General features: G+C 44.1%; 1 protein-coding gene across 1 annotated transcript in view; it reads left to right on the top strand.

Moving 5' to 3' along the window:
• The first annotated feature begins 1,689 nt into the window (after positions 1–1,689).
• LOC135390783 (bone morphogenetic protein 2-like) overlaps positions 1,690–25,001 on the top strand; it is a 38,969-nt gene continuing 15,657 nt past the window's right edge. Inside the window, exon 1 of the mRNA XM_064620684.1 lies at positions 1,690–2,671. Coding sequence (XP_064476754.1) covers positions 2,359–2,671 — 313 coding nt within the window. The 5' untranslated portion in view covers positions 1,690–2,358. The remainder of the gene's footprint in view (positions 2,672–25,001) is intronic.

Genomic DNA, 25,001 nt, shown 5'->3' with positions numbered 1-25,001 from the left:
CAAAGTATGCCTCTTAAAAAAAAAGTAATATTGAATTTTACGGCGTCAAAATAATAAAAAATATGGAGACGAAACACAAAAAATTGGTTGCAGAAGGGTCCAACACGGTTATCGTCTGCAACTCAACTAAAAAAGTGGCAGCACTGAACGTCTTGAACGTCTTCGCCTTGCGAGTCAAAGTTGTCGGCTGTAGTGTCTCACTGTTATCTCTCTATCACATACGACCACATTCTTCACATGATTGTTGAGCGCACGATTTTATGAGATGTGGTGTCGCTTCATTGCTCCTAGCACAGTAATACACATATTTACGCGAAGCTTGCACGGTATATACACGGGGGAACTTGCTCATTGAGGGCTCTTTTGGTTTTTCCCTCTCTCCTCTGTGAAAACATGAAGTTTTCGCCTATAAATGATGCAACTCGCCCCTGCTTTGTCGATCAGTTGTAACTTCTATTTGTTTAAGACGCATTTGGTAGTTTTTAATACCTGATGTAAATATGCAATACTGCGCAATTCCACAGGTCGTTCACTCGGAGTATTTTTTTTTTATTAATGTTATAGTTAACAGTACAGTTCGTAAACGAAATTTTGGTGAACCATTTTAAGACGGAGAGCAAAAACTTAGTGCAAAAAACTTGACAGTGTGCACAGTGGCCTGTGCATCCGCAAGAGTAATATTATATTGATTGAGCGATTTCGAAACTTTAAGTTAAAACAAAGTTTAAGAGTGGCGTTGATGAGTGTCTTGTCTTCAAGTCGACACTTCACTTGATCGTTGATAAATATATATATATATATCATGAGGAAGGAGCGAGTACTTGAACCAGTAAAGTCGGCAGCTCTGCAATACACAGCTGCTTAGAGGTGAAGCCCACTTTAAACCCGTCGTGAAAACATGTAATTTGGTCTTTTCTGTGCTCCTCACTTTAACTATGTTGGCGTTGAAGAAAACAGTCTCAACTCTCAACAGTCTCATCTCTTTATTTAACCGATAACACAAGTTGTCCGGCAAAATATAAGCGCAAAGTAGACGATAAAAGACAAAGCATTTCCTGCGACGTAATTAATTTCACCCCGTTCTCAAAGTCTACGTAGGTAAAAACAATAAAAAAAGGACAGACAGCTTCCTCGAGAGAACAGTTGAATGAACGTGCCCTTTGCCCGTACGGGTAAAGGAAATGCACACACACACACACACAATTGAGCAATTACCCGAGCAATTACAAATCCCCCTCCCCCATTTCACACCGCAACAAAAATCACTACCATCTCTACGACAAATCAAGTGGAGCAGAGAAATATAGGAGGCAAGCAGCTTTCATCCAAGTAGCACAGACCCACATTCACGAAGCTCCCATCGCCGAGGTGAACGGCGATCAAACTGTTCGATCTTTCCAAATAAGCCACCGAAAGCAAACTCGGAAATGGCAAAAAACAGTGACGGGCCCACGTCAAAAGGTGGGCCAGCGGCTCGTCAAGAAAAGCCCCAACCAACCCCCGAGCGCGGACGACACACAACAACCTCCTCTCCCCGTACCTAGGTTTTTCCCTCCTTCTCCAGTTGGACTGGAAAGAGGTTGCTTGCGTCGCCGTAAGTAGAGGACCAATCAGGTTCCGCAAAAGTCCCCCCCTAAGTGAGGGGAGCGGTTGGACGATACCAGAAGTCCAACAGAACACGTGGTGACTGCAGCTAGATAAGTTGTGTGTTTTCCCAACGTTGTCAGTGCGGGGCTGTCCACAGGGGAGCCGAGCGACCGTCAGCGCTTGGCTCTAATGTGGTCCGTACGGTTGTCCGCTGTGCTGGTCCCTTGTCAACAGGTTCTTCAACTCGCTGCAACCGCCGTTTGGTCAAGGATTTGCCTCGACGTCATCCGGAAGCTTCCCTAACGCGCTGCGAAGATTGACCGTTTGTTTTTGTGTTGTGCGTGCGGAATTTTTCTTCGGACCCCCTAGTCCTACCATTATTTAACTACAGAGTCGGCTAGCATCAAAGTTTGGTATTGTTTTTCTAGTTTCTGTGCGCGTTTTGCGAAGGAATTGAAAAAAAAAAAATCGGAGGATTCTTGGAGGAGGGTCAGTCAACTTTTCACGTACGCAGTTCGACAAGTCTGTGCGGGTTCCGACGGCTGGTGTGTCGGCCTTGACAGTCGATTTTCGTCTGGTCGCCACCACATGGTCAGACACTGAAGACACATCGTGCTGTGGATACGACACCCGTGTGAACCGATGGAAGTCAGTTTCCAAGCGCTGAAGAGTTCTTTATGCTGAGCGTCAGTGCTTGCGCCAGGACAGTGTGGCTTATGGACATCGCCGACGTGGTGACGGCTAAGAGGCCGTACGGTTAGGGTCTTGCCGATGCTCAGTTTCTTTCTGCTTTGTGCAGCGGTGCTTGTGGGGACGGCGGGCGCGGGACCTCTACTCGCCAGTCAGGACGACCTCGATTCGGAAGTCCTGGACGGCGAAGTGGTGGAAGTGATCAAGCAGCGCATCTTAGCGGACCTAGGCCTCATGCACATTCCAGACGTGTCGCGGGCCAACGTGTCCGCGGAGCACATGGACCGGATGCTGAGGGTCTACAGGAGAAGTGTGGAAGCGTCACGGGAGGAAGACGATGAAGATGCTGGGGAAGACGGATCCGTGCATCGTTTCTATAGCTTCACGAACAGTGGTGAGTTTTACTTTCGGTTTCGGTATTTGTCGCACCAGGCAAAATGGGTGCTTTAGACGTGACGTTGTGGGTGCTGACGCGATGTGTTTGTGGACGTCTGTGTTGCGTAGATGTTGTGTGTAGATAGTGGCACGATAAGGCCGAGTAATGGTTGATTGCGCGTTCCAATTGGAGCCACGTATATCTTGGTACCGAGGAGACCTGTTGGCTTGGCCTGGATTTTTTTTTCTGTCTCGCTTAATGCTCCCGTACTTCATGCTAAGAAGAAGAGCCCGCAGTGTGACATGATGTTTAATCGCGACATATTTACTTGCTTTCCCGATGTATACTCTTTATAGTACGACTATTATGCGTTGCTCTTTCTTCAACGAGTCTACAAACGAGTGAACAAGAAACAAGAACGTGTCAATGATTACAGGGATAACTAACCTCCGTAGCGTTTCTTTCACTTTGACGCACACATACTTTGCATTTTGTCGCACACGGATTTATTTAGCTGTTCCTCCGATGAGATTAAACAACAGCGAAGTCGATACACGACGGTGTTTGGGAGTCAACACCCTCTTGTCGTTCAACAGCACCTGTTATGGAGGCAATCAATATTTCGCGTCACGTTTGCTCGGCTGCCAGTCGCTTCGCATTTTTTGTTAGCCCATTTCGGGTTTCTTTCTTTTTTTCTTTTCTCTTGCAGGCGTGGGCGCATACGAAATGGAAAGAACGCGGGAAAATCGCTGCGATTTCGATTAAGGAATGACGGTCGTTGAAACTAAACCTCGTCCCACTTGTTTCGTTGATTGCTCTTTTCTTTTTATCGCGAAGCGTCGCGAAGCAAAAAAAGTTTCGGTTTCGCATCTCCGGTACGTTTCCCGGTACGCTGCTCTGAAATTAGGGTATAGATAGGGAGCACTCTACGAAAACGATAAAGGAAGCTGTCAGCCAAGAGATCAGCGACGTGATGTCAAGGGAATCAGGCAGCAGGCTTCTGATGGTTTCGAAACCACCGTAATCTTAAACACCTTCCTATATCTAACTAAAGCTCTCGGTTGGCTGTGGATGGTTCGAGCGGGACTGTGATACGTCCTTGCAGAACAAATCAACATAACTTCGGTAACGCACCTTCTTTGCTCAGTGTGATTTCGTTGATTCGCATCTTAGGTCCTGTTACTCCTAGTTTTGATTTTATCCGTTTACCTATACGAGGTTTTTCTTCTAGTTTCGATTTTATCCGTCTACCTACGAGGTTTTTCTTCCTCCGCACTGGCTATACTGTCACGAGAAGCTGGATATACTTGTTTCACACTGACTTACGTCTTCTATGGAAGCGCCTTGAAGCGAACCTGGAAGAACCGGACCCTACAAAACCCACTCTAGCGTATAGCTAACACCCGTTAACCCAGCAATGATCGACACACAGACACACACAGGAAACCCCGTTCCTTCACAATAGAAAAAAAAAAAAACCACGCGTCCAACCTTAAGCTCCCGTCGAGGTCTATTCACCTCCCCCCCCCCCACCTTCTTTGGACGTGACAAAAACACAGGAAAATCCCCAAACAGCTGAGCTTTCTTTAAAAAAAAGAAAAAAAAAGAGGAGAGAGAGACGGGAGTTGAAGATAGGGGGACGCGATAGCCACATACCACTGAGACCCTGCACTTAGTCGGCTGTGATGATTTATGTAATGTCGGCCATCTGTAAAAGCATGGCCTCCTCAGCAGGTCAGTCCGTTTGGCTCTGGGCGCGGCTTTTTTTATTTTTATTTATTTTTTATTGGTTTTTCTTTCGGAGTGAGCCATCTGATAAGCAGTGCAGGAATGCCTGTCATTCCGTCCGGGAGGAGAGACCGCGTTTATGGATAAAAGAGACGCAGGGCACGCGTAGGACAGGTTAGTTGAGGGGGCCGACACTTTGGTTGTTCGGGGACGTTTAGGTTTAGCGTCGTGGAGATATGTCTTGTCTCGTACATGTCTGGACTTGCGCGAGTGTGTGTTTTCTGACACGTCGGGTTCACGTGATTTGTCTGATGGTTGTTTGGGCTTTTTTTTTTAAATCGTATTAACGGGTCTGTCAATCGTGCGGTTTTACTAACGTTAATGCGATGCTCGTTCAACCTGGCAAACCGCAAACATTGTTTTATATAGCATCGTTAATTCGACTACTTCGTACCGTTTATTTAGAAAAAAATTAGCGCTAGTCCCTGATATTTAATTGATCATGATCTGCACCAATATGAGGTCGGATGTATTAACGCGTATGTTGCCATGCCAACTGTGTGTTGTACTGCACTCTTAGAAATGAACTTCACTGCATAGCACGCTCCTAACCAACCATCATATCGAATGATACCGTTATCTGCCCTGATTTGTTAAAAAACGGGCTTTTTTGTGACACTTATTCTGTTCATAATTGTCACAAAAAAGGCGTACGCCTCCCGTTTTCAACAAATCAGGGCCGATGACGATATCATTCGAGATAATGGTTGGCTAGGAGCGTGCTATGCGGTGAAGTTCATTTTTAAGAGTGTAGGTTCCACTTCGGGAGCTTTGTCTTCAATATGCGGTAAGGCGACAAAAACAATTCGCATTAACGCGAGCCCATTAGCGAACGAAAACTACGCGGATGAAGCTAACACCTCAACTTGGCAACAGGATAGACTCGGAGGCGACGTAGTACCTTCCCGAGCCGCTAATGGAATGACAACCACGCTTGTTGCCTTCCCGGCGCGTAAGCCGGAGTTTTGGCGCTGCGTGTTTACGATGACTCTCGGGTCTGAGCACATGTCTCTGACTAACGAAGGGAATGACGCAGCGCGCGAAGAATTCCGCTCCTTCAAATTTAGACGCAGGTGTCACAAACGGAACCCCCCCACTAACATTCTTCTTTTGCTTCCGCCACACACACACAAAAAAAAATAAATATCCCGTGACAAACAAACAAACAAACCAAATTTAGGCGTCGCACCACGTGACCCCGCGTGCGCGAGAGACTTCTGTGTACTGTTTGGACAATGCGCGGAATCGTTTACGCGGCTTAGAATACACAATGGCGGTGTGCAAGTAAGTATTCAAAAAGTGAGGCATCTCTCATTGTCCTTGAACTATAGCGCTTTCCTTTTTTTTTTATAAATTCCGTGTGAGCGCCGCGAAGCAACTGAGGCTATGAGGGGCGTGCAGATGGCGAGAGGACAGCAGGAAGGAACGCGGCACAGGGAGGTTAGCATTCGTCCTACACTCTTAAAAATGAACTTCACTGCATAGCACGCTCCTAGCCAACCATAATCTCGAATGATATCGTTATCTTCCCTGATTTGTTGAAACCTGGAGGCGTACGCCATTTTTGTGACACTTATGCTGTTCATAATTGTCACAAAAAAGGCGTACACCTCCCGTTTTCAACAAATCAGGGCAGATAACGATATCATTCGAGATGATGTTTGGCTACGAGTGTGCTATGCGATGAAGTTCATTTCTAAGAGTGTACGCGTAGAAGGCGATCTTCTCTTCTTTTTGAAGTAATTTTAGCAGCGGTTTGTTTACATGAGTATAAAGTCACTTTTGTTACTTTTGTTCTACAGATATCATTCAGGCGTATTCTGACCTAGTAATTGTAATCGAATTGATTTGATGATTTCTGCCGTTATGATTGTATTGTATGCCAGCTTTCTCTTATGCACATACTTTATCGCGTTGCTTATATTAGATACTAATACTTATTACGTGCTCATAACACGAGCGACAACGTCTTCATCGCGTTTCAGTGCTTTTGTGAACCTATGAACCTTTCGCTGGGAGACTATTCCCTTGCGCTGTTTAGTAAGATGCCATTTTTAATTATATTTAATTTTTTTATGAGACCTTGCGATTTTACTTTTTGATTTTACGTCATCCTATTCGCCGCACCATCAACGTTAATTATACACTCTTAGAAATGAACTTCACCGCACAGCACGCTCCTAGCCAACCATCATTTGGAATGATATCGTTATCTGCCCCGATTTGTTGAAAACGGGAGGCGTACGCCTTTTTTGTGACACTTATGCTGTTCATAATTGTCACAAAAAAGGCGTACGCCTCCTGTTTTCAACAAATCAGGTCAGATAACGATATCATTCGACATGATGGTTGGCTAGGAGCGTGCTATGCGGTGAGGTTCATTTTTAAGAGTGTTCATTTTTAAGAGTGTACCATTAACATTAATTAATTAACATTAACGTTAATTTTATTAGAGTAGTTTTATTCAGTATCTCTCCCATCCATTTACCATAATTCGGCATTCACGAATCGCCAGAATCGATCAGATGATCGCGGTCATCCGATTCGATTATTAGTACTGTACACTCTTAAAAATGAGTTTCACCACATAGCAAGCTCCTAGCCAACAATAATCTCGAATGATATCGTGATCTTCCCTGATTTACTGTAAACGGGAGGCGTACGCCTTTTTTTGTGTGACATTTATGAACAGCATAAGTGTCACGAAATAGGCTCCGCCCCACGTTTTCAACAAATCAGGGGCGAGAACGTTGTCATTCGGAATGATGGTGGGCTAGGAGCGTGCTATGTGGTGAAACTCATTTTTAAGAGTGTAAGGGCAATATTCGTATGACGAGGGCTTAACAATGTGAGAACGTATTGATATATAGATAAGGTCAACAAACTCGCTGCTTAGGTAGCATTCGCTGTCTGCCACGTTCATTTTTTTCTTGCCTGAAGAAACAGAGCGATGAAAGGTCAGCTTCCGGTCCTGTTAACTCACTTCCGTTCACCGGTCTCTAACAAACGTCTGATATAGTACAGATACGCATATAAACCGTGCGCTAAGTGGGTTAACGGCCTGGACGTGCTTTCTGGCGATATAGAATTTAATAACGGGGCCGCCGCTAACGCGTGGAACCACTTTTCGTACTGTTTGTCTATAGGACGGAATACAGTGTCTCTGACAGGCTCAATTCGAATTTCCGGAGCCATTCTATACTCCGCTTTGAAAACTTCCGCTTTTCGGTATTTACCGGAAAACGTCGTATTCATGTTTACGTAGTCGGTAGATAACACGAAAAATAGGTAGAGATGACGTATTTCAACTCAGTGTATACTATATAGGAAATGTAACCGCGGAAAGTGACGAGATAAACAAGCCGTACAAAAGAAACAGAAAAAGAAAAGTCGTGCGTATTACAGGTACGTTCGAAAGAACTCAGGCGTGATTTACATAAATGGGTAAGAGTTACTAGAAAATTACCTCATTTAACGTATTTAGCGAATTTAACTTCAGGATCGAGAAAAGAAGCCGAAAAATACCGAATTCCTATTAGTATCCCTCCAAATGTCGTTGAGCGTTAAACTGAAACACCGAAGAAGACATTTATTTTAGATTATCCTGAACGTAACCCGCAGAAATACCTGGACTCACGTCGAAACACCGAAAAAATGCGGATTCCCGAGTAACGCCGGTAAGTACCGAAAAGAAGAAAGAACCCCCGAATGGAATATAAAACAAGCAAGAATGACGCGGAACGTAAAAGAAGGAAAAGATGGTCGCGGTCGATTAAAATGCATTCGTAATTGGAATTCCGTCAATGGCAAAGTGGGCTTTAAATTGAGGATAGAGGTATTTTTACTTCCGCCCCACTCGCATCCAGGTTAAATTTAGCGGAGGAAAAGGCGATAAAAAGGAACCCCGCAGGGGCGAAGGCAAGAAAAGGACGGCCTTCAAGAAAATCCCACTGATGGAACGCCGTTGGCATAACACATGGGGAGTCGTGCTGGTGCTACAGATGGTAATAGGCGGTGGGAACCGGTATCACATATGGTAACACACGATTGGGACTGGCTGGTCGTATACGACAACACAGTGTGTAGGGACAGGTTGTAACATACAATGTTGTGCGCTGTTGTGTGTTGTGTTCTACGTATAGCCGACGCAATTAAACAGAGGCTAGTTTATGAACGTCCTACTCCTGGTTCCTCCTCATGAATTGCCTTTCATTAGTTAAAATATTTATTTAGTGCAAAGCGCCCACCCACAGAAATTCTGCTCAGAAAATTTAATTCCATCTTACGGGGATCTCATAGCCTTATACGACGGCGTATTCTGAACTACAGGGCTACGAAACCCAGGCACGTTAGAGAGGACAATCAGGACAGAATACAAAGCGCTTTTCCTATAGAGCTGTTACAGTTCCAGTGAATTCTATCGATTAGGGTTCTGAGTGCAGCCGATCGATTGATTAAAAAAAAAAGAGGCAGCTGTCGACGAGACCATTTACATAAAATGCCTGACACCATATCACCAAACATTTCCTATTGGCTTTCACTGGCTTGGCTGTCTGCTTCGGTCACAAGAAAGCAAAAACGAAGCAACCGGCACGGACAGGACTACGTTGACCCAATTTTCCAGTAATTAGGCTGGAATCCTATAATACGAACCGCACAACTTGCGGATCTCAACCTATGCCTTCATGTAGATCCTCTGGGCGGTCCTCTGGAGTTTTCTCCAACCACACTCTTAAAAATGAACTTCACCGCATAGCACGCTCTTAGCCAACCATCATCTCAAATGATATCGTTATCTGCCCTGATTTGTTGAAAACGGGAGGCGTACGCCATTTCTGTGACACTTATGCTGTTCATAATTGTCACAGAAAAGGCGTACGCCTCCCGTTTTCAACAAATCAGGGCAGATAACGATATCATTTGAGATGATGGTTGGCTAAGAGCGTGCTAGGCGGTGAAGTTCATTTTTAAGAGTGCAGTTCCGATCCTCAAAAGTACATTCCTTGCACCGTGATGTGTCTCGCTTGTATAGTTTAATTGCGTTCTGTGGTATCGGTCATCACTTGTAATGGAATATTCAGTAATGTTCTTGTCCCAAATTGTTGGTATCTTTTATGCACATTATTATACTTTTTCTATGTATTTTTTCTGGATACTTCTATGAAAACATGCTGTGCATGTACCACCTCCCTACACTCTTAAAAATGAACTTCCCCACATAGCACGCTCCTAGCCAGCCATCATCACGAGTAACATCGTTCTTTTCCTAGATTTGCTGAAAACGGAGGGCGTACGCCATTTTTGTGGCGTTATGCAGTTCGCAATCGCCACAAAAATGGCGTACACCCCTCATTTTCATTAAATCAAGGGACAGAACGCTGTCATTCAGGATGATGGTTGGCTAGGAGCGTGCTATGCGGTGGAGCTCTTTTTTTAGAATGTACTACAATGCCTATCGGCGCTGTACACTCTTCGAAATGAACTTCACCGCATAGCACGCTCCTAGCCAACCATCATCACGAATGATATCGTTATGTGCTCTGATTTGTTGAAAACGGGAGGCGTACGCCTTTTTTTGTGACAATTATGAACGGCATAAGTGTCACAAGAAAGTTTTCAACAAATCAGAGATATCATTCGTGATGATGGTTGGCTATAGGAGCGTGCTGTGCGGTGAAGTTCATTTCTAAGAGTGTATTGTATTTCAATAAAAAAAAAATCCAAAAAAGCCCATTGAGAATAATCCAGGATGCATCCTACCAAGTTCCTTCGTTGCGTAGTATTTCTAATTAACTTGTGGTAATAACCCGTCGTATATAACTCGAACGGTATGTATATCTGCTATTACGTTCTGACGTCATCTTCCATGATTGGAGGTGTGTCCCCTTTCTATATAGCCCCCGGCGACCACTCGGTTTTTCCCCTTCGTCAATATCAAGGACTGCCAAAGACAACATTTAAAAGAAAGATCCTCGGCCCGCGTGTAATACCACCCGCCTCGATTTCCGTGCCTGTCTTGTTGCCCCTCGAATCCAGCCTTGATGTAACATCGTGGGATTTCCGGCTCTTTGCAAGATAGAAAAAGCGATCTCCTGAGAAGTATCTCGATCACTTTTAATCGATACTCGCGCGATCCAAATGCCAGAATTCGATGTCGGGTTGTCAGTTAAATCTCGGCGCCTCATATAATGCGATTTCTTCCCGATTTCGTCGCGGATTTGATCGGTTTTTATAATTTATACCGAGTTGGCCATGAACGGTAAATGTGGGTGTCTGATTTTCACGGTTAATTCGATTCATCGGCTAATCCGATTACGCTAGCTATCTGATGAACTGGCTCTCTGCGTACGGCTGTTTCCAGGTTAATGTTAGTATTTTTGAACGGTATATGACCAAACAAGAGTTCTCGTTCTAGCTTCTGTACGCATTTAGAAGCTACCTATTTTCCTATAACTAATTTCCTACTTACCTATATAACGCGTTCTGGAGGAGCCGGCACCGAGTGGCTTGGGACTGAACATCTCCGATTTTTTTTCTTTTACAAATCAATCAATCGGTCAATCAAGTGCTTACCCATGAATATGAACTGGATCAGATGACATAATTTGCAGTTACACGTACGGAGGCAATCAGCTGTGCAAAATAGTATTACACTCTGACTGACCCAAGATCAGTGACCCACCTAGTGTCGTGTTCTGGTACTAACCTTCGGGTATAACGTACCAATATGTTTCGGGATGAAACTCTCCCTTCATCATCCCAGAATGAAGTTGTTGTTTTTTCTTCTTCAAAGGTGCTCTTTAAAAGCACGTAAATAATTTTTGGTGATTTTTGTCTGTTTAATCCAAGTTTGGGTACTTGAGTACTTGATGGGAAAGTACTAGAAAAAAGTACTTTAAGTACAGTACAAAGTACACGATTTGAAATGTACTTAAAGTAAAGTACAAGTACTCAAAAATGCACTTAAAATGCTACTTGAGTACTTGCACTCTTAAAAATGAACTTCACCGCATAGCACGCTCCTGGCCAACCATAATCTTGAATGATGTCTTTATCTGCCCTGATTTGTTGAAAACGATATCATGATATCAAACGAAATTCGAGATCATGGTTGGCTAGGAGCGTGCTATGCGGTGAAGTTCGTTTTTAAGAGTTTGGTACATCAAGTACTTCCCATTGCTGTTTCGCTGACTGCCCTGTTAATTGCAAATTTTCTGATCTTCCCGTCAGAAGAAGGAAGCGTTTCTTCCAAAAGGCCATCAGAGGAAGCCCACATCTCCACATTTTTCTTACCTTACACCACCTGAAGACAACACCATTAACGACACTTTCGAAGCCACGAGTACCATTTAATAATAATAATTATTGTCACTTTCACGACACAAAAAAAATAAATAAAGTGCGCGTGAGACGCGTAATTAACCGTTTAGTAATTGCGTTGCTGTTGTTACCGCCTAATTAGTATTTCGAACTTCAAAGAACCCTTAACTTCTTTCGGCTACTCCCAAACAGGTATGCATGTGCCCAGAATATCCAGTTTTGCGTGTTTAACAGAGAGAGAGGGAGAGAGAGTTCATACACGCATAAATAACAGATTTGGTGGGCCGACAATCTCTCTTTGCATCTGATTCTCTGCCTATCTCCGATTTCAAGGCATCGAGATATGAAGGCAGATACGTGTAATCGTGTGGGCAAGCTCCTCCTTTTTTATTTTTTTATACATTTTTTTTGCCTTATGATGAAGACTGATGTTGCGATATGAACCGTGATTGGATGTCAATGCTCCTCGAGCCGATGGTATATAATTCAAAGCTGGTTTTTCTGATGACGGTTCGCAGCAAAAATGTGCACAAAGTGCGGAGAAATTGTATGAACCCGTTTCCGGCGCGGTAATTACTTTCACCTGTTCGTTATTTTTTTTTTATCACTAATACAGTACGTCGACCAGTGATCGGACTGAAGAGATTGCCTTATAGTAGACGCAGCTTGTATTATTTTTTTAATTCGTAGTTAGCGCCGCGAAGCAACCGTGGCTATTAGCGGCGTATACAGGCGTGGACGTATGGAGAGATGACATCAGGAAGGAGTGGGGAGAGGGGGGTTAGTGCGCGTTCAGGGTCGACTTCAGGGGGAGTTGTGCCAACATTCGTCCGGAAAGTACAGAGCCGGAAAACACAGAAAAAACCTCTCAGACGGCACAGCGGGTGGTAGGATTCGAACTATAGAGATGGGACGAATCCAGAACTTTCCGAATCCGAATCCGAATCCAAGCAAGGCTCTGCGAATCCAGAATTTTCCGAATCCGAATTCAAGCAAGGTTCTGCGAATCCAGAACTTTCCGAATCCGAATCCAAGCAAGGTTATGCGAATCCAGAACTTTCCGAATCCGAATCCAAGCAAGGTTATGCGAATCCAGAACTTTCCGAATCCGAATCCAAGCAAGGTTATGCGAATCCAGAACTTTCCGAATCCGAATCCAAGCAAGGTTATGCGAATCCAGAACTTTCCGAATCCGAATCCAAGCAAGGTTATGCGAATCCAGAACTTTCCGAATCCGAATCCAAGCAAGGTTATGCGAATCCAGAACTTTCCGAATCCGAATCTAAGCAAGGTTATGCGAATCCACCAATCTTACGAATCTCGAATCATTCGAATCCTTTCTTTAAAAAAAGAGTTCGAAAAGCCAGAAAAAAAAAACACTTCTACTGAAAAGTGTTTTGAACTAGAATTTGATATCTTTGCTTAATGGAAAAACAAATTAAATAATAGTTCACTTTCAGGGGAGAAACATACCCATATACTTCTTAAAGGTAATTTATTTAACACGTTGTTCATATCGACTATACAGGAAATACATAAACTCTCGAGTCTGAATTCTTTCCGTAAAACTAAGAAACAATCAAAAGCGAAACCATGTTAAATTTAAACTTGTAATGTAAGAGGTCCTGCCTGAACTCTTTCAGTCCAGAGCAATGTAAACAAACAAAAAAGCACCCGCCGGCCAATCAGGCTTCCGGCGCACTCCGGAGGCGCCAATTTTAAAAAGAAACAAATAAACGTGGTTGGTGGATTCGAAAGATTCGATTCGCCGTTTTGGGCACTGGGATTCGGATTCCCGATTCGGATTCCCAATTCGGATTCGAGATTCCGATTCCCGATTCGGATTCGAGATTCGGATTCGAGATTCGGATTCCCGATTCGGATTCCCAATTCGGATTCGAGATTCGGATTCGAGATTCGGATTCGAGATTCGGATTCGAGATTCGGATTCGGATTCCCGAGTCTCGAATCCCTGCCTAGGATTCGAGGATTCGGTTGTCCCATCCCTAATTCGAACCCCATTCATCATCATTAATTTATCTGTTGTTGCCGTCGAAGCCAGCACCTCCCGGTCATCCGCATGTTTCTCCTCCGCAACTTTCCAGTCGCCGTACCTCACACGCCGGCGACTCTACAGCGATATCCCCATTGATTAGATTAGAAGCAAAAATATGGAGGTGTTAGTCAAAATAGCCTCGTACATCGGAAAGAATACTGCGGTGCCACCGAGCTCAGTATCGACCTGGAGTAGCTTGCCCCGCAGTGAGCGGGCCTCACACCTCTTTTTTTTTCTCCTATCATCATCATGATCTCAATATCGAAGAGAAAACACCCATCCCTACAGACTGCATTGCGATAAGGCATCGCTAGTCATTCAAATCCAGCCGAATCATGTCGAAATTCTTGGGTGCTATCGAAAAAAAAAAAAAAAGGAAAAAGAAGAAGAGAACGAAAGAAGAAGAAATACGAAAAAAAAAACGGGTTTCATATCTTTTTGCCGATCAAAATAAAATGATGGAAGTAGAAAAATTATTTTGTGATTACTACGGGACGCTTAAATGAAACCGGTTCTCTCTCTAAAAACATGGTTCAGCATGACCGCTTCAGATGATAACACGGCATCACAATCACATACTTCGATAAGCTGTTGCGAAAAAAAAAAAAAAAATTACTGAAATGACATAATGCGGCAAGCAGTGAGCGCACTAAGAGTTCCTCTCTCATCGATCACAATCAATCAACGCTCCATTGATCAGCCGAAGCGTTTCTGATCGTCTTTGAGTAATACGATGGAACGCCCATTTAATGTAACATTTCTGCTTGTATACACTAGTGTGATCCGCAACCGGAGAGATTAAATTGTATTTCTTCCGGCCGAGGACCCCAGCAACTTGGTAACAAGGGAAGTTAAATACGCAGTGTGGCCCGTGCTGAGCTTTCGGCGGACGTATAAGAACCCTCAAGCGGGCAAAATTAGTCCACGGGCTGACCACTGTGGCATCGATCATGATCATGGCTGTCTCGCGGCGTAAAGACACGAATTATTATCACTAAGTTTTATTTCATCCCCATCAAGCATTCTTTTAACTGAAAACTATAGTCGGTTTCCGGAGGTGCGCATTTGGACAGGGGCACGTTTTATGGATATTTTCGATTGCTTTTTTTTTTTTTTTTTAACTTTTAGTCCGTAAGCACGTTCCACTTGGTGGTGGTGGTGAAAAGGGTCGCCGTTGACGGCCTGGGCGGATGGGGCAACGTCACGACTGACGCCCTGGAAGAATGTGCTTCCTGGGCCGACTTCTATAAGGGAACTGCGCCGACACATATCTGAAAGCGTCTGAGGAAAGCCTAGGAAATACCCCAGACAGCACAGCCGGCCGGCACCGGGATTCGAACCCGGGTACCTCTCAGTCTCGACGTGACATGGACAGCAGGCTAACTACTCCTCGAGCTGGTGGTCCACTTTGGTTGATGCGAGTGCAAATGCAATGACTTCCGGCACGTGTAACCAACTAACTCTTCGGCGCAGGGACCGCGGCACGTGGAGGGGAAGATTTCACAATCTTTCCCGACGAGTTTCATGGTACCACAACAGTGATCTTCATCCGATATTCGAATTCTACAGAAATGTCAGCCAACTTGATTTCTCCGAACTCAGTTACCGCCCCGTTCCTGTATATACGCTTGCCCCTCCACTCGGGAACCGGCATACGAAGCATGCCAACATACTGCACGTAAATACGTTCTTTTCTTTTTTTAGAAATACTCCTCTTGCATTGCCCTCAAATTCCGAGAATCGCGTTTCTGCTTCGCAAATCCATCTCGACTCGACGAAGGCCAAACATCGACTAGGAAAATACAGACGAGGGAGAGGGCAACGTATTACGAAGTTGTCTGAGTGGTGACGTCATGTCGGGCCCTCGCGTCCGATTGGTCGATTCTGACGCAAGGTTGACGTGACGCCTTGTAGTATCGGAATGCCGGAAACGATTCCTTCTCGGAAATGAGTAGTGCCGGTAAGTCAGGGTTAACCGCTGCGACTTAAAAATAGCCAAGAGTGGAGAGAATGGCATGAGATTAGTCGGCGTTGAAGTTACTATACTGTAGTCAGCGTGTGTGATGGGTGCCAGTAGGGTGCTTTTTTTTTTTTTTACTTTGTTACGGTGCTGGACAAGTGGAGAGGGTGTGAAATTAACGTATCTTCCTATGATGTTCAATAAACCGTTTCCTCACGGGGTAGCCGTTGACCATCCGGTAAAAACCCGGATTTTTACCACTTTATATTCGTGTGGTTGTAGGTTTTGATCATGATGAAACCGAAAGAGAATATAATATTGAGTATATATATAATATATATGTATATGAGTATAATATAATGTAAAGATGTGCGAATGTGCTGTTTGTGAGCAGGTTTGATGAGTTCGAGTAATGCATGCATCAAGTATGCGTGATGTGATGTGATACAAGAAGAAAAACACGGGGATTTAAGTCACGACAAAGTCAAAGTCAAGTGCGCATACGTTATACAATTTAGTAGATTGACTGCACTCTTAGGCTTGTTAGTTGACCTTATTATTTATTTATTATCTCCTATTAACAGACCCCTTCACTCAATATCCTCTCTCCTCCTCCGTTTTGTTTAGCTCCGAAGTAATTTTTTTTTCTTCTGGTTTCTCTTCTCAGTAGAAATCCTAAAATATTTGATATATATATATACAGTCAACCCTCGATTTATGAACCTTCGATTTATGAATTCCCTCGTTTTATGAACACTAGCACGAGGAACCAAACTTTTTACATGCATTTTTCCCTCGTTTTATGAACCTCGATATTCGAATAATGAATGGAATTTCTGGGAACCAACTAGGAGTTGCCCAGCGTTTTTGCCCTCAATTTATGAACGGATCCTTCCGAGGCCAACAAAAACCTACAAAGGGATTATTCGTGGTCTTATGAATGACGCCTGAACAGACAAAACGTTTTCGAGGTATTGCACCCTCGGTTCTTAACCCCTCGATATTCGAACAACAAACGGGTTTTTGCATAAGTGTTCCTGACCTCGATTGACACAGCGGAAGGCATGGTCCAAAGCAAAATTAAACTATTTAGTATTGCATAATAAACAGAGTGTGAATACGCTAACATCTGTGTTTTGTGAGGCTGATACTGCAGAAGGCATGGTCCAAAGCAAAATTACACAATATATTGCATTATAAACACAATATCAACTCGGAAATACTGTTCCATTTGCTCGATAGTACTCACTTAACGGAATTTTCGATTTATGAATCCCTCGATTTATGAACGATTTTTCGGGGAACCGAGGGTGTTCATAAATCGAGGGTTGACTGTATATATTTCAAAGACGTCTAGTGTCATTTACTTGTCTCTTTAATGGCTTTTTTCCGCTGATTATATATATATATTGTAATGTAGTCGAATGCAAGAAACACTTCGCAATCTGTACTCGTCCGATGGCCATTTGAAACACGCGTGGCTGAAAAACGACATTCCAGGGACCACAACGCATGCGCAGACGAATCCATTGTCACACTTAGTGGTTTCCTTCGGCGTACGAAATCTCCGAAAAGTACTTAAAAAGTCGTGGGAATGGGACCCTTGTTCGCGAGCACGAACGTACGTAAATAAATTAAAACCTACGGCCCTTCTTGAAGCCTCCTTATTCTATTTATTTAACTGCCTCTCTCCGTGCTCTTTTTCTTTCCCTTTCACTAACCTCAGGTACTTTTTCTTTACCCTAAAGCAGTGGTGTTTGACGGGAATTTATGGGAACTCGATTGGCTCTCTTTCATCTTACCGACATACCTGGAAAAACAAAGCAATAACATGAACGACAGTTGTTGCTTGAACCGTCAGGGCGATTCTCAACGATGAGAATAGACGCCGTGTTTTTCTCTACGAATGTCGTCGTCATCATCATCATCGAGACACGGTATACTATTATGCGGAAGGTACAATACCGCATTGTAGATCTTCCTGAGTAAATAAATGTCTTTGGTTGCCACCAACACGATAGAAATAAATTGAGAAAAAGAATTCTTCTTTCTCAATTGATTTTATTTATTTATTTTTTGTGTTGGCACCCGTAAGCAACCGAGTGTCGTCTACTGAATGGTGCAAAATATAGAATACACAGCTAGCAACAATATACAACAAGTAGTCCTGTCAAACAACTACGGTTCAAGAAACTATAAGGAACTAAAACCGTGCAGAGCCTTTTTGAGAAACCCAAGAGAGACGCGAAATATGTCAACATCACAGTTCTATGAGCGATTATTCAACATTTGCAGTAATCGATTAATTGGGCTAAGGCGATGAGCAGAACGAACATAAAAAAAAAAAAAACGAGAGCATATCTCAAATTGCGCGAGGGTACATGGAAATTGGTGGATGACAGAAAACTCGGACAGTCAAAAATAGCGCGTATGACCCTATATGCAAAACGAGAGTGACTCTGCGACCTCTATGATATGACAAAGTGTAGGATTCCGCAGTTTGCACAAAATATGTTTGTAGTTGTAGTACATACTGCACCCGAAATATCGACTGTGACTTTGTGTACAGAGATGATGCGCCACTGAGCGTTTTCTATTGCAGTAAAAAGTGGGTTAGATATACGCACTTGTACTCAGCTACCAAGTTGCCGGCGTCCTCGGCACGGCTTCGAACCCGTGACTTGGGTACACTGTTAAAACAGAACTTCACCGCATAGCACGCTCCTAGCCAACCATCATTCCGAATGATATCATTCTGTGCATTGATTTGGTGAAAATGGGAGGAGGCGCCTATCTGGGACAGATTATCTTGTCCCAGATAGGCGCCTCCCCCCTGTTTGAACATATCATGACACAGAATGATATCATTCGGAATGATGGTTGGCTAGGAGCGTGCTATGCGGTGAAGCTCTGTTTTAACAGTGTACGGTATATAGGAGCCACGTCGTGGTATAGGAGCTCACGCGATCAACTGACCCAAAGGGATTTTTTTCTGTTTCTTTTTATCATTAATAGATGTGGGACGACAATAGTGCAAACATACTAACACAATCTACAGGCCTACGTACAGGCTAAACAGTTACAGCACTGAACGACATGAAATATATCAGTGATCAAACTTCATTGTTCTCATTTTGTGATGTTCCGACAAGTGCCCGAAGTACTTTGAAGGCCCATAGAAAAATAAACGTCAACACGTTCGATGGCATTTAAATGTCGTTCAAGTTTCATTCCCAAGTTCGGTGAAGCTGACACTCAATTACTGTTGTAGTAATTGGTGTTGCGTCCAGTAATCGTGTGACAGGTTATATGAATAAAAGCGGTGTGTGTCGCATACTTTAAGGTCACGTGAACATACCATGTTGCCAACATTCAACTACTTCCATACATTACATTACGCACGTGGAAGGATTAGGTAAAGCTAGTTTGGCTTCACGCCGCAATTATTGCAATCAATCATGATCAATCATGGATCAATCTTCATGAAGCACATCACCGTGCGCAAATTGCGGCACGTGGTGCAATCAAAGGAAACATGAAACGTAAAAGAAAAAAAAAGAGTAAGAAAGAAAGACCGAAAGAAAACCGACTTTTCAAGTTTTTCCAGCTGGAAGAATCCGAAGCACGCATACATGCATGCATGCCGAAACACTAGAAACGGGAGGGTGAACATCTTGATACAATAGTCTCGGCTTTTCTTGATGAATGAGCCACCATGGAAAAATGACGTAAGTAGTCTCGGCTTTTCTTGATGAATGGGCCACTTTGGAAAAATGACGTAAGTAGTCTCGGCTTTTCTTGAAGAATGAGCCACTTTGGAAAAATGACGTAAGTAGTCTCGGCTTTCCTTGATGAATCAGCCACTATGGAAAAATGACGTAAGTTGTCTCGGCTTTTCTTGATGAATGAGCCACTATGGAAAAATGACGTAAGTAGTCTCGGCCTTTCTTGATGAATGGGCCACTTTGGAAAAATGACGTAAGTAGTCTCGGCTTTTCTTGATGAATGAGCAACTATGGAAAAATGACGTAAGTAGTCTCGGCCTTTCTTGATGAATGGGCCACTTTAGAAAAATGACGCAAGTAGTCTCGGCTTTTCTTGATGAATGAGCAACTATGGAAAAATGCCGTAAGTAGTCTCGGCCTTTCTTGATGAATGGGCCACTTTGGAAAAATAACGTAAGTAGTCTGGGCTTTTCTTGATGAATGAGCAACTATGGAAAAATGACGTAAGTAGTCTGGGCTTTTCTTGATGAATGAGCCACTATGGAAAAATGACGTAAGTAGTCTCGGCTTTTCTTGATGAATGTGCCACTTTGGAAAGATGACGCACGGTTAGGAATTATGAGGTTTTATGAGATGGTCACGCATTATGATTGTCGAATGGGGGGAAATGAGAGAGAAAGAATGGTAGCAGTCAACTTATGACAATGCTTTTATAGGAGCGTGCAGTTGGTTCACGTTTCACTTTGAAGAAAAACAGGAGTAATCTTGGTCATTTTTGGGCACCATACACTCTTAAAAATGAACTCCGAATGAAAATCCGTACGCCTTTTTTGTGGCAGTTATGAACAGCATAAGTGTCACAAAAAAGGCGTACGCCTCCCGTTTTCAACAAATCAGGGCAGATAACGATATCATTCGAGATTATGGTTGGCTAGGAGCGTGCTATGCGGTGAAGTTCATTTTTAAGAGTGTAGATGCATCAGCAAAACCATTAATCCCTTTAGGGACAAAGTTCATGGAAGTTCGTGCGAAGTTCGGGGACTATTTGCAGTACTCGGGAGTACACACACGCATAAATGGGATGATGATGGGGTTGGTCATTCTCCGCCGTTATGGCGCTACACTGCCGCATTGTTCTTGTGGAAGGGATGAAGATGGAAAAGTGCCCTATTAGAGTTCGTCCATTAGTCCAGTGCTGGAGAGGGTACTCAGTAAACTCTTGGACCGCACTCTGAAAACAGAGCTTCACCGCATAGCACGCTCCTAGCCAACCATCATCCCGAATGACAACGTTCCCTTTCTTGATCGGATGAATACGGGGGGCGTACGCCATTTTGGGGGCAATTATGAACTGCATAATGCTACAAAAATGGCGTACGCCCCCCCGTTTTCAGCAAACCTGAGGGAAGAACACTCGGGATGAGCGCGAAGATGCAGAGCATATCCTTGCGTTGTGCATGCGATACTCTGATGTCCGATCTAAACTTCAGCGCTCGCTCTCGGCCCTAGACAATCGCCCTCTTGGTTTACCTATACGGTTTTGGGTGCACGACCTCCGCATCAAAGCCAGTTTGCGCTGCGTGCCTTGGTCTCGTTCCTGTGTGAAATTGGCGCTGACGATAAGTTTTGACTTTTGTGCCTCTGGTTTCTTTCTCTTTTCCCGACCTTTATTCCTTTCTTTTTCTGATTTTTTTTTGTGACTGCGGTGACTCTGTGTGACTCTTCGTACCTGGGTGCCTGCACTCCAGATGTTTATGTACGTTCATGTGCTCGGAGTTGTTCACGTGGTATGGAGTAGCCGGCTTCCACGTTGGTGGTGTCAATTTCTCCGTGTTTTTCTTGTTTTTACTCAACTCACTCACTCCCTCACTCACTCACCCACTCACTCACTCGGGATGATGGTTGGCTATATAGGAGCGTGGTATGCGGCGAAGTTCATTTTTAATATTACTACCAGGGGACTAATATTACTATGGGGGAGTAGAAACTGTAATTACCCGCTAATTTACTCTTTCTTAGGAAGTGGAGTGAGAGTTTTGTCGATTACTGTTTTACTTCTCTGCATGGCCCACTCCTCAGATGGCTCCCTGACCTATGACCGTTGGCAGGCACCCAGACAATCTGTGAAAGGGCTATGTCGCCAAGGGTCCACTTTGGGAGCTGTTTTTTTTTTTTGGGGGGGGATAAAACTACGCCTTATTTTCAACAATACGGGAAAAAGAGGAACAGCATTCTGAGACTGTTATGCGGTGAAGTCCTGTTTTCAGGATGCGTGCTCAGATTGTCTCCTATTCCCACACCACGTTCTCTCTTTCTCTCTCTCTCTCTCCTTTACCCTCTCCTTTCACCTCCTCATTACTTTCGATCATCCGTCATTCGAAACACTTTCTGTTCCTAATAGCTAACTTACAATTGACGTCATAGATATCCATGCAACGTAATCTTATTATTTATGTGGCGCGTATCGCTGCTGACCCCTATTTACGCGTCCGCGGTGAAACGTTTGCCACGATATTATGGCCCTTGGTATCTTTATAGAAGCTATTATCACTGACAAACCATTATCGGCATCGCGCCGAAATCTATAGGGTTTATTCACTGACGTCACCCCGCCGCCATACACTCTTAAAAATGAACTTCACCGCATAGCACGCTCCTAGCCAACCATCATCTCGGATGATATCGTTATCTGCCCTGATTTGTTGAAAACGGGAGGCGTACGCCTTTTTTGTGACAATTATGAACAGCGTAAGTGTCACAAAAAGGCGTACGCCTCTCGTTTTCAACAAATCAGGGCAGATAACGATATCATTCGAAATAATGGTTGGCTAGGAGCGTGCTATGCGGTGAATTTCATTTCTAAGAATGTACAAGATGGCGGCCGATGGCAGCACATCTGCCTCTAAGCGACAGTGGCGGTCTCCTACGGATGACGTCATGTGAATAAACCCTATTGACAGATGTTACAGGAAATGGCAAGCCCTAAACGGCCGAGATGAGGATCTACCGGGGGCTGACACCATTCTTGTTTTCGTTCTCTTAATCCTTCTCACATACGAATGCCAATCAATACACATCCATACAATCAATCAACACGTAATCAGCGAGCGATAATACGCCGAGAAACGCGCGAAACGACGAATGCCAGAATGTATGTAATACCGAAACACGGACGTCACCGAACTCATCACCGGCGCCGCGGTTGACGACAATTACGACTTCGTGAAATAGGGACAGACGTCGAGGTCGCCGAGGTGCAACCCTTGGCATCGGCGTTCGCCCGCTGGGTTGACGCCAGCAGACGCCCATTGTCTCGGACCATTCATCATTATTGACGTGTATGGGACCGAGGAGGCCCCCTCACAAGGGACTGACCTCCCCCTGCACGACGGCGGGTCCATTAAGACCTTGGCGACGTCTCATATGATTAACACCTGTCTCGTGCACATATTGTACATGATCGGAAGTTGAGGCTTTTACGGGTTTGTCTGTCACGTGAAAGTTTCTGCTCTCCCCCGTGAAAAGTGCCGATGGGGATCTGTCTGTCCAACTGTCGACAGCTTATGTTGGTGATAGACGGGAGTATAGAAGGGTGCTGACTTGCTGGTGCATGACTGCAAAGAGTGCGATACCTGAGACAAGAAAGAAACACACACACACACACACACACACACAAATTCTCCAATGAGAAACTCAACTGAGATTTTTTTTTTGTGTGTAATGTGGTGTGTTTCTTCCTTGTCTCGGATATCGTCCTCTTCGCAGCATTGGCGAGTCCCTACACTGTTAAGCAGAACTTCATCACATAGCACGCTCCTAGCCAACCATCATCTCGGATGATATCGTTATCTGCCCTGATTTGTTGAAAACGGGAGGCGCATGCCTTTTTGTGTGACAATTACGAACAGCATAAGTGTCACAAAAAAGGCGTACGCCTTCCGTTTTCAACAAATCAGGGCAGATAACGATAGCATTTTCATGCGAGGTGATGGTTGGCTAGGAGCGTGCTATGCGGTGAAGTTCATGTTTAAGAGCGTATATTTGTGGCAACGGAACAAAAATGAGCTGCAGTTTACACTCTAAAAACATACTTCACCGCATAGCACGCTGTGCACCACTCATTGCCACGAATATCGCTTCTGATTCGAAGAGAGAGATGGGGCGTACGCCCTTTTGTGACAATTTGGTGATGGCATTGTGCAAAAGGCGTGCGCCCCCTATGTCTCTTCGAATCAGAGAAGCGATAACCCTATCATCCGTGGCAATGGTTACACTCTAGAAAACAGAACTTCACCGCATAACATGCTGTGCTCCAACCATTGCCAGAATGATAGGGTTATCGCTTCTGATTGGAAGAGAGAAGGAGGCGTACGCCTTTTTGTGGCAATTTTCATATATCCAAATTGCACACAAAAAAGGCGTACGCCCCCTCTCTCTCTTCGAATCAGAAGCGATAGCCATATCATTCGCGACAATGGTTGGCGCACAGCGTGCTATGCGGCGAAGTTCTGTTTTTAAAATGTAGGAGTCAGTTTGGGTTTAATGACACTTAAATTATTTAAATTGCCCTTAACGTCTGAAGGCAGCAATGGATCCTGATTATCTGTGCCATTAGGGCACTTTCTCAAAAAGGAAGAAAAAAGTAGAAGAAGCAAGAAACAGAGGAAACCTAATGTTACATATAAAAAAAGTTGCATGTTACAAAAGAAAAAAAAAAGTAAATAAAACGCCAATCTGGTTTCTCCAGTTTAGCCGACAAAAGGAACGCAATTATCTGCTCCCAATCAATTTACCCAAATGCTTACTACTTACGGGGTTGACGTTCACGGTCAAATACACGGGCGAAATATACACGTCCGCCAAAACAAGAAAGAAAGAACACGTGGCAAGTGAATGAATAAACGGAGCAGCGAGATATAATTGTGTGTCTGGCGTACTTTTTAATTACCATTTGCTCATTCGACGGAGAAGGGTCACGCGTAAAATATAGGCCTGCCCAGGAGCATTTTGTATATATATATATATATATATATATATATATCCCATTATTTATAGCTCTACTCGGAGGGAAAATATCATAGTGCTTCTTTTTTTAACGCAGAAGTCTCGTGCAGTTGGATTGTACGTTTAACGAGAGCCATATAAAACGAACAAAAACGAAACGGTATTGCTAGCGGTTCCGCATTCTAGCGGTTCAAATGCAACCGGTCCCATTTGTGAAAACATGGTCGACTAGAGAGAAAGAAACGCAAAGCTCGAGCGATAACGGTCGCGATAGACTGATAAATCGAGAGGGACACCCCCATCGCATTCAGCCTCTCCACGTCGTGCCACGACGAGAGCGACATTCTGCAGAATACTTTAGCGAAAGATGCGCAAAAACGTCATGCTGTCACGTGAGCACGAGCGCTCAACGTCACGTTTTTTCGTGCTCTTCTAACCAGTGGGAATATCCCGCGGCTCGGCTGCGAGATAATTCGTAGCAGACGACAGGTCCAA

The sequence above is a fragment of the Ornithodoros turicata genome, chromosome 4, assembly GCF_037126465.1.
Source record: "Ornithodoros turicata isolate Travis chromosome 4, ASM3712646v1, whole genome shotgun sequence".
NCBI lineage: Eukaryota > Metazoa > Arthropoda > Arachnida > Ixodida > Argasidae > Ornithodoros > Ornithodoros turicata.
Note: the sequence above shows the minus strand (reverse complement) of the source record. Positions and strands in the feature narration are given on the sequence as shown.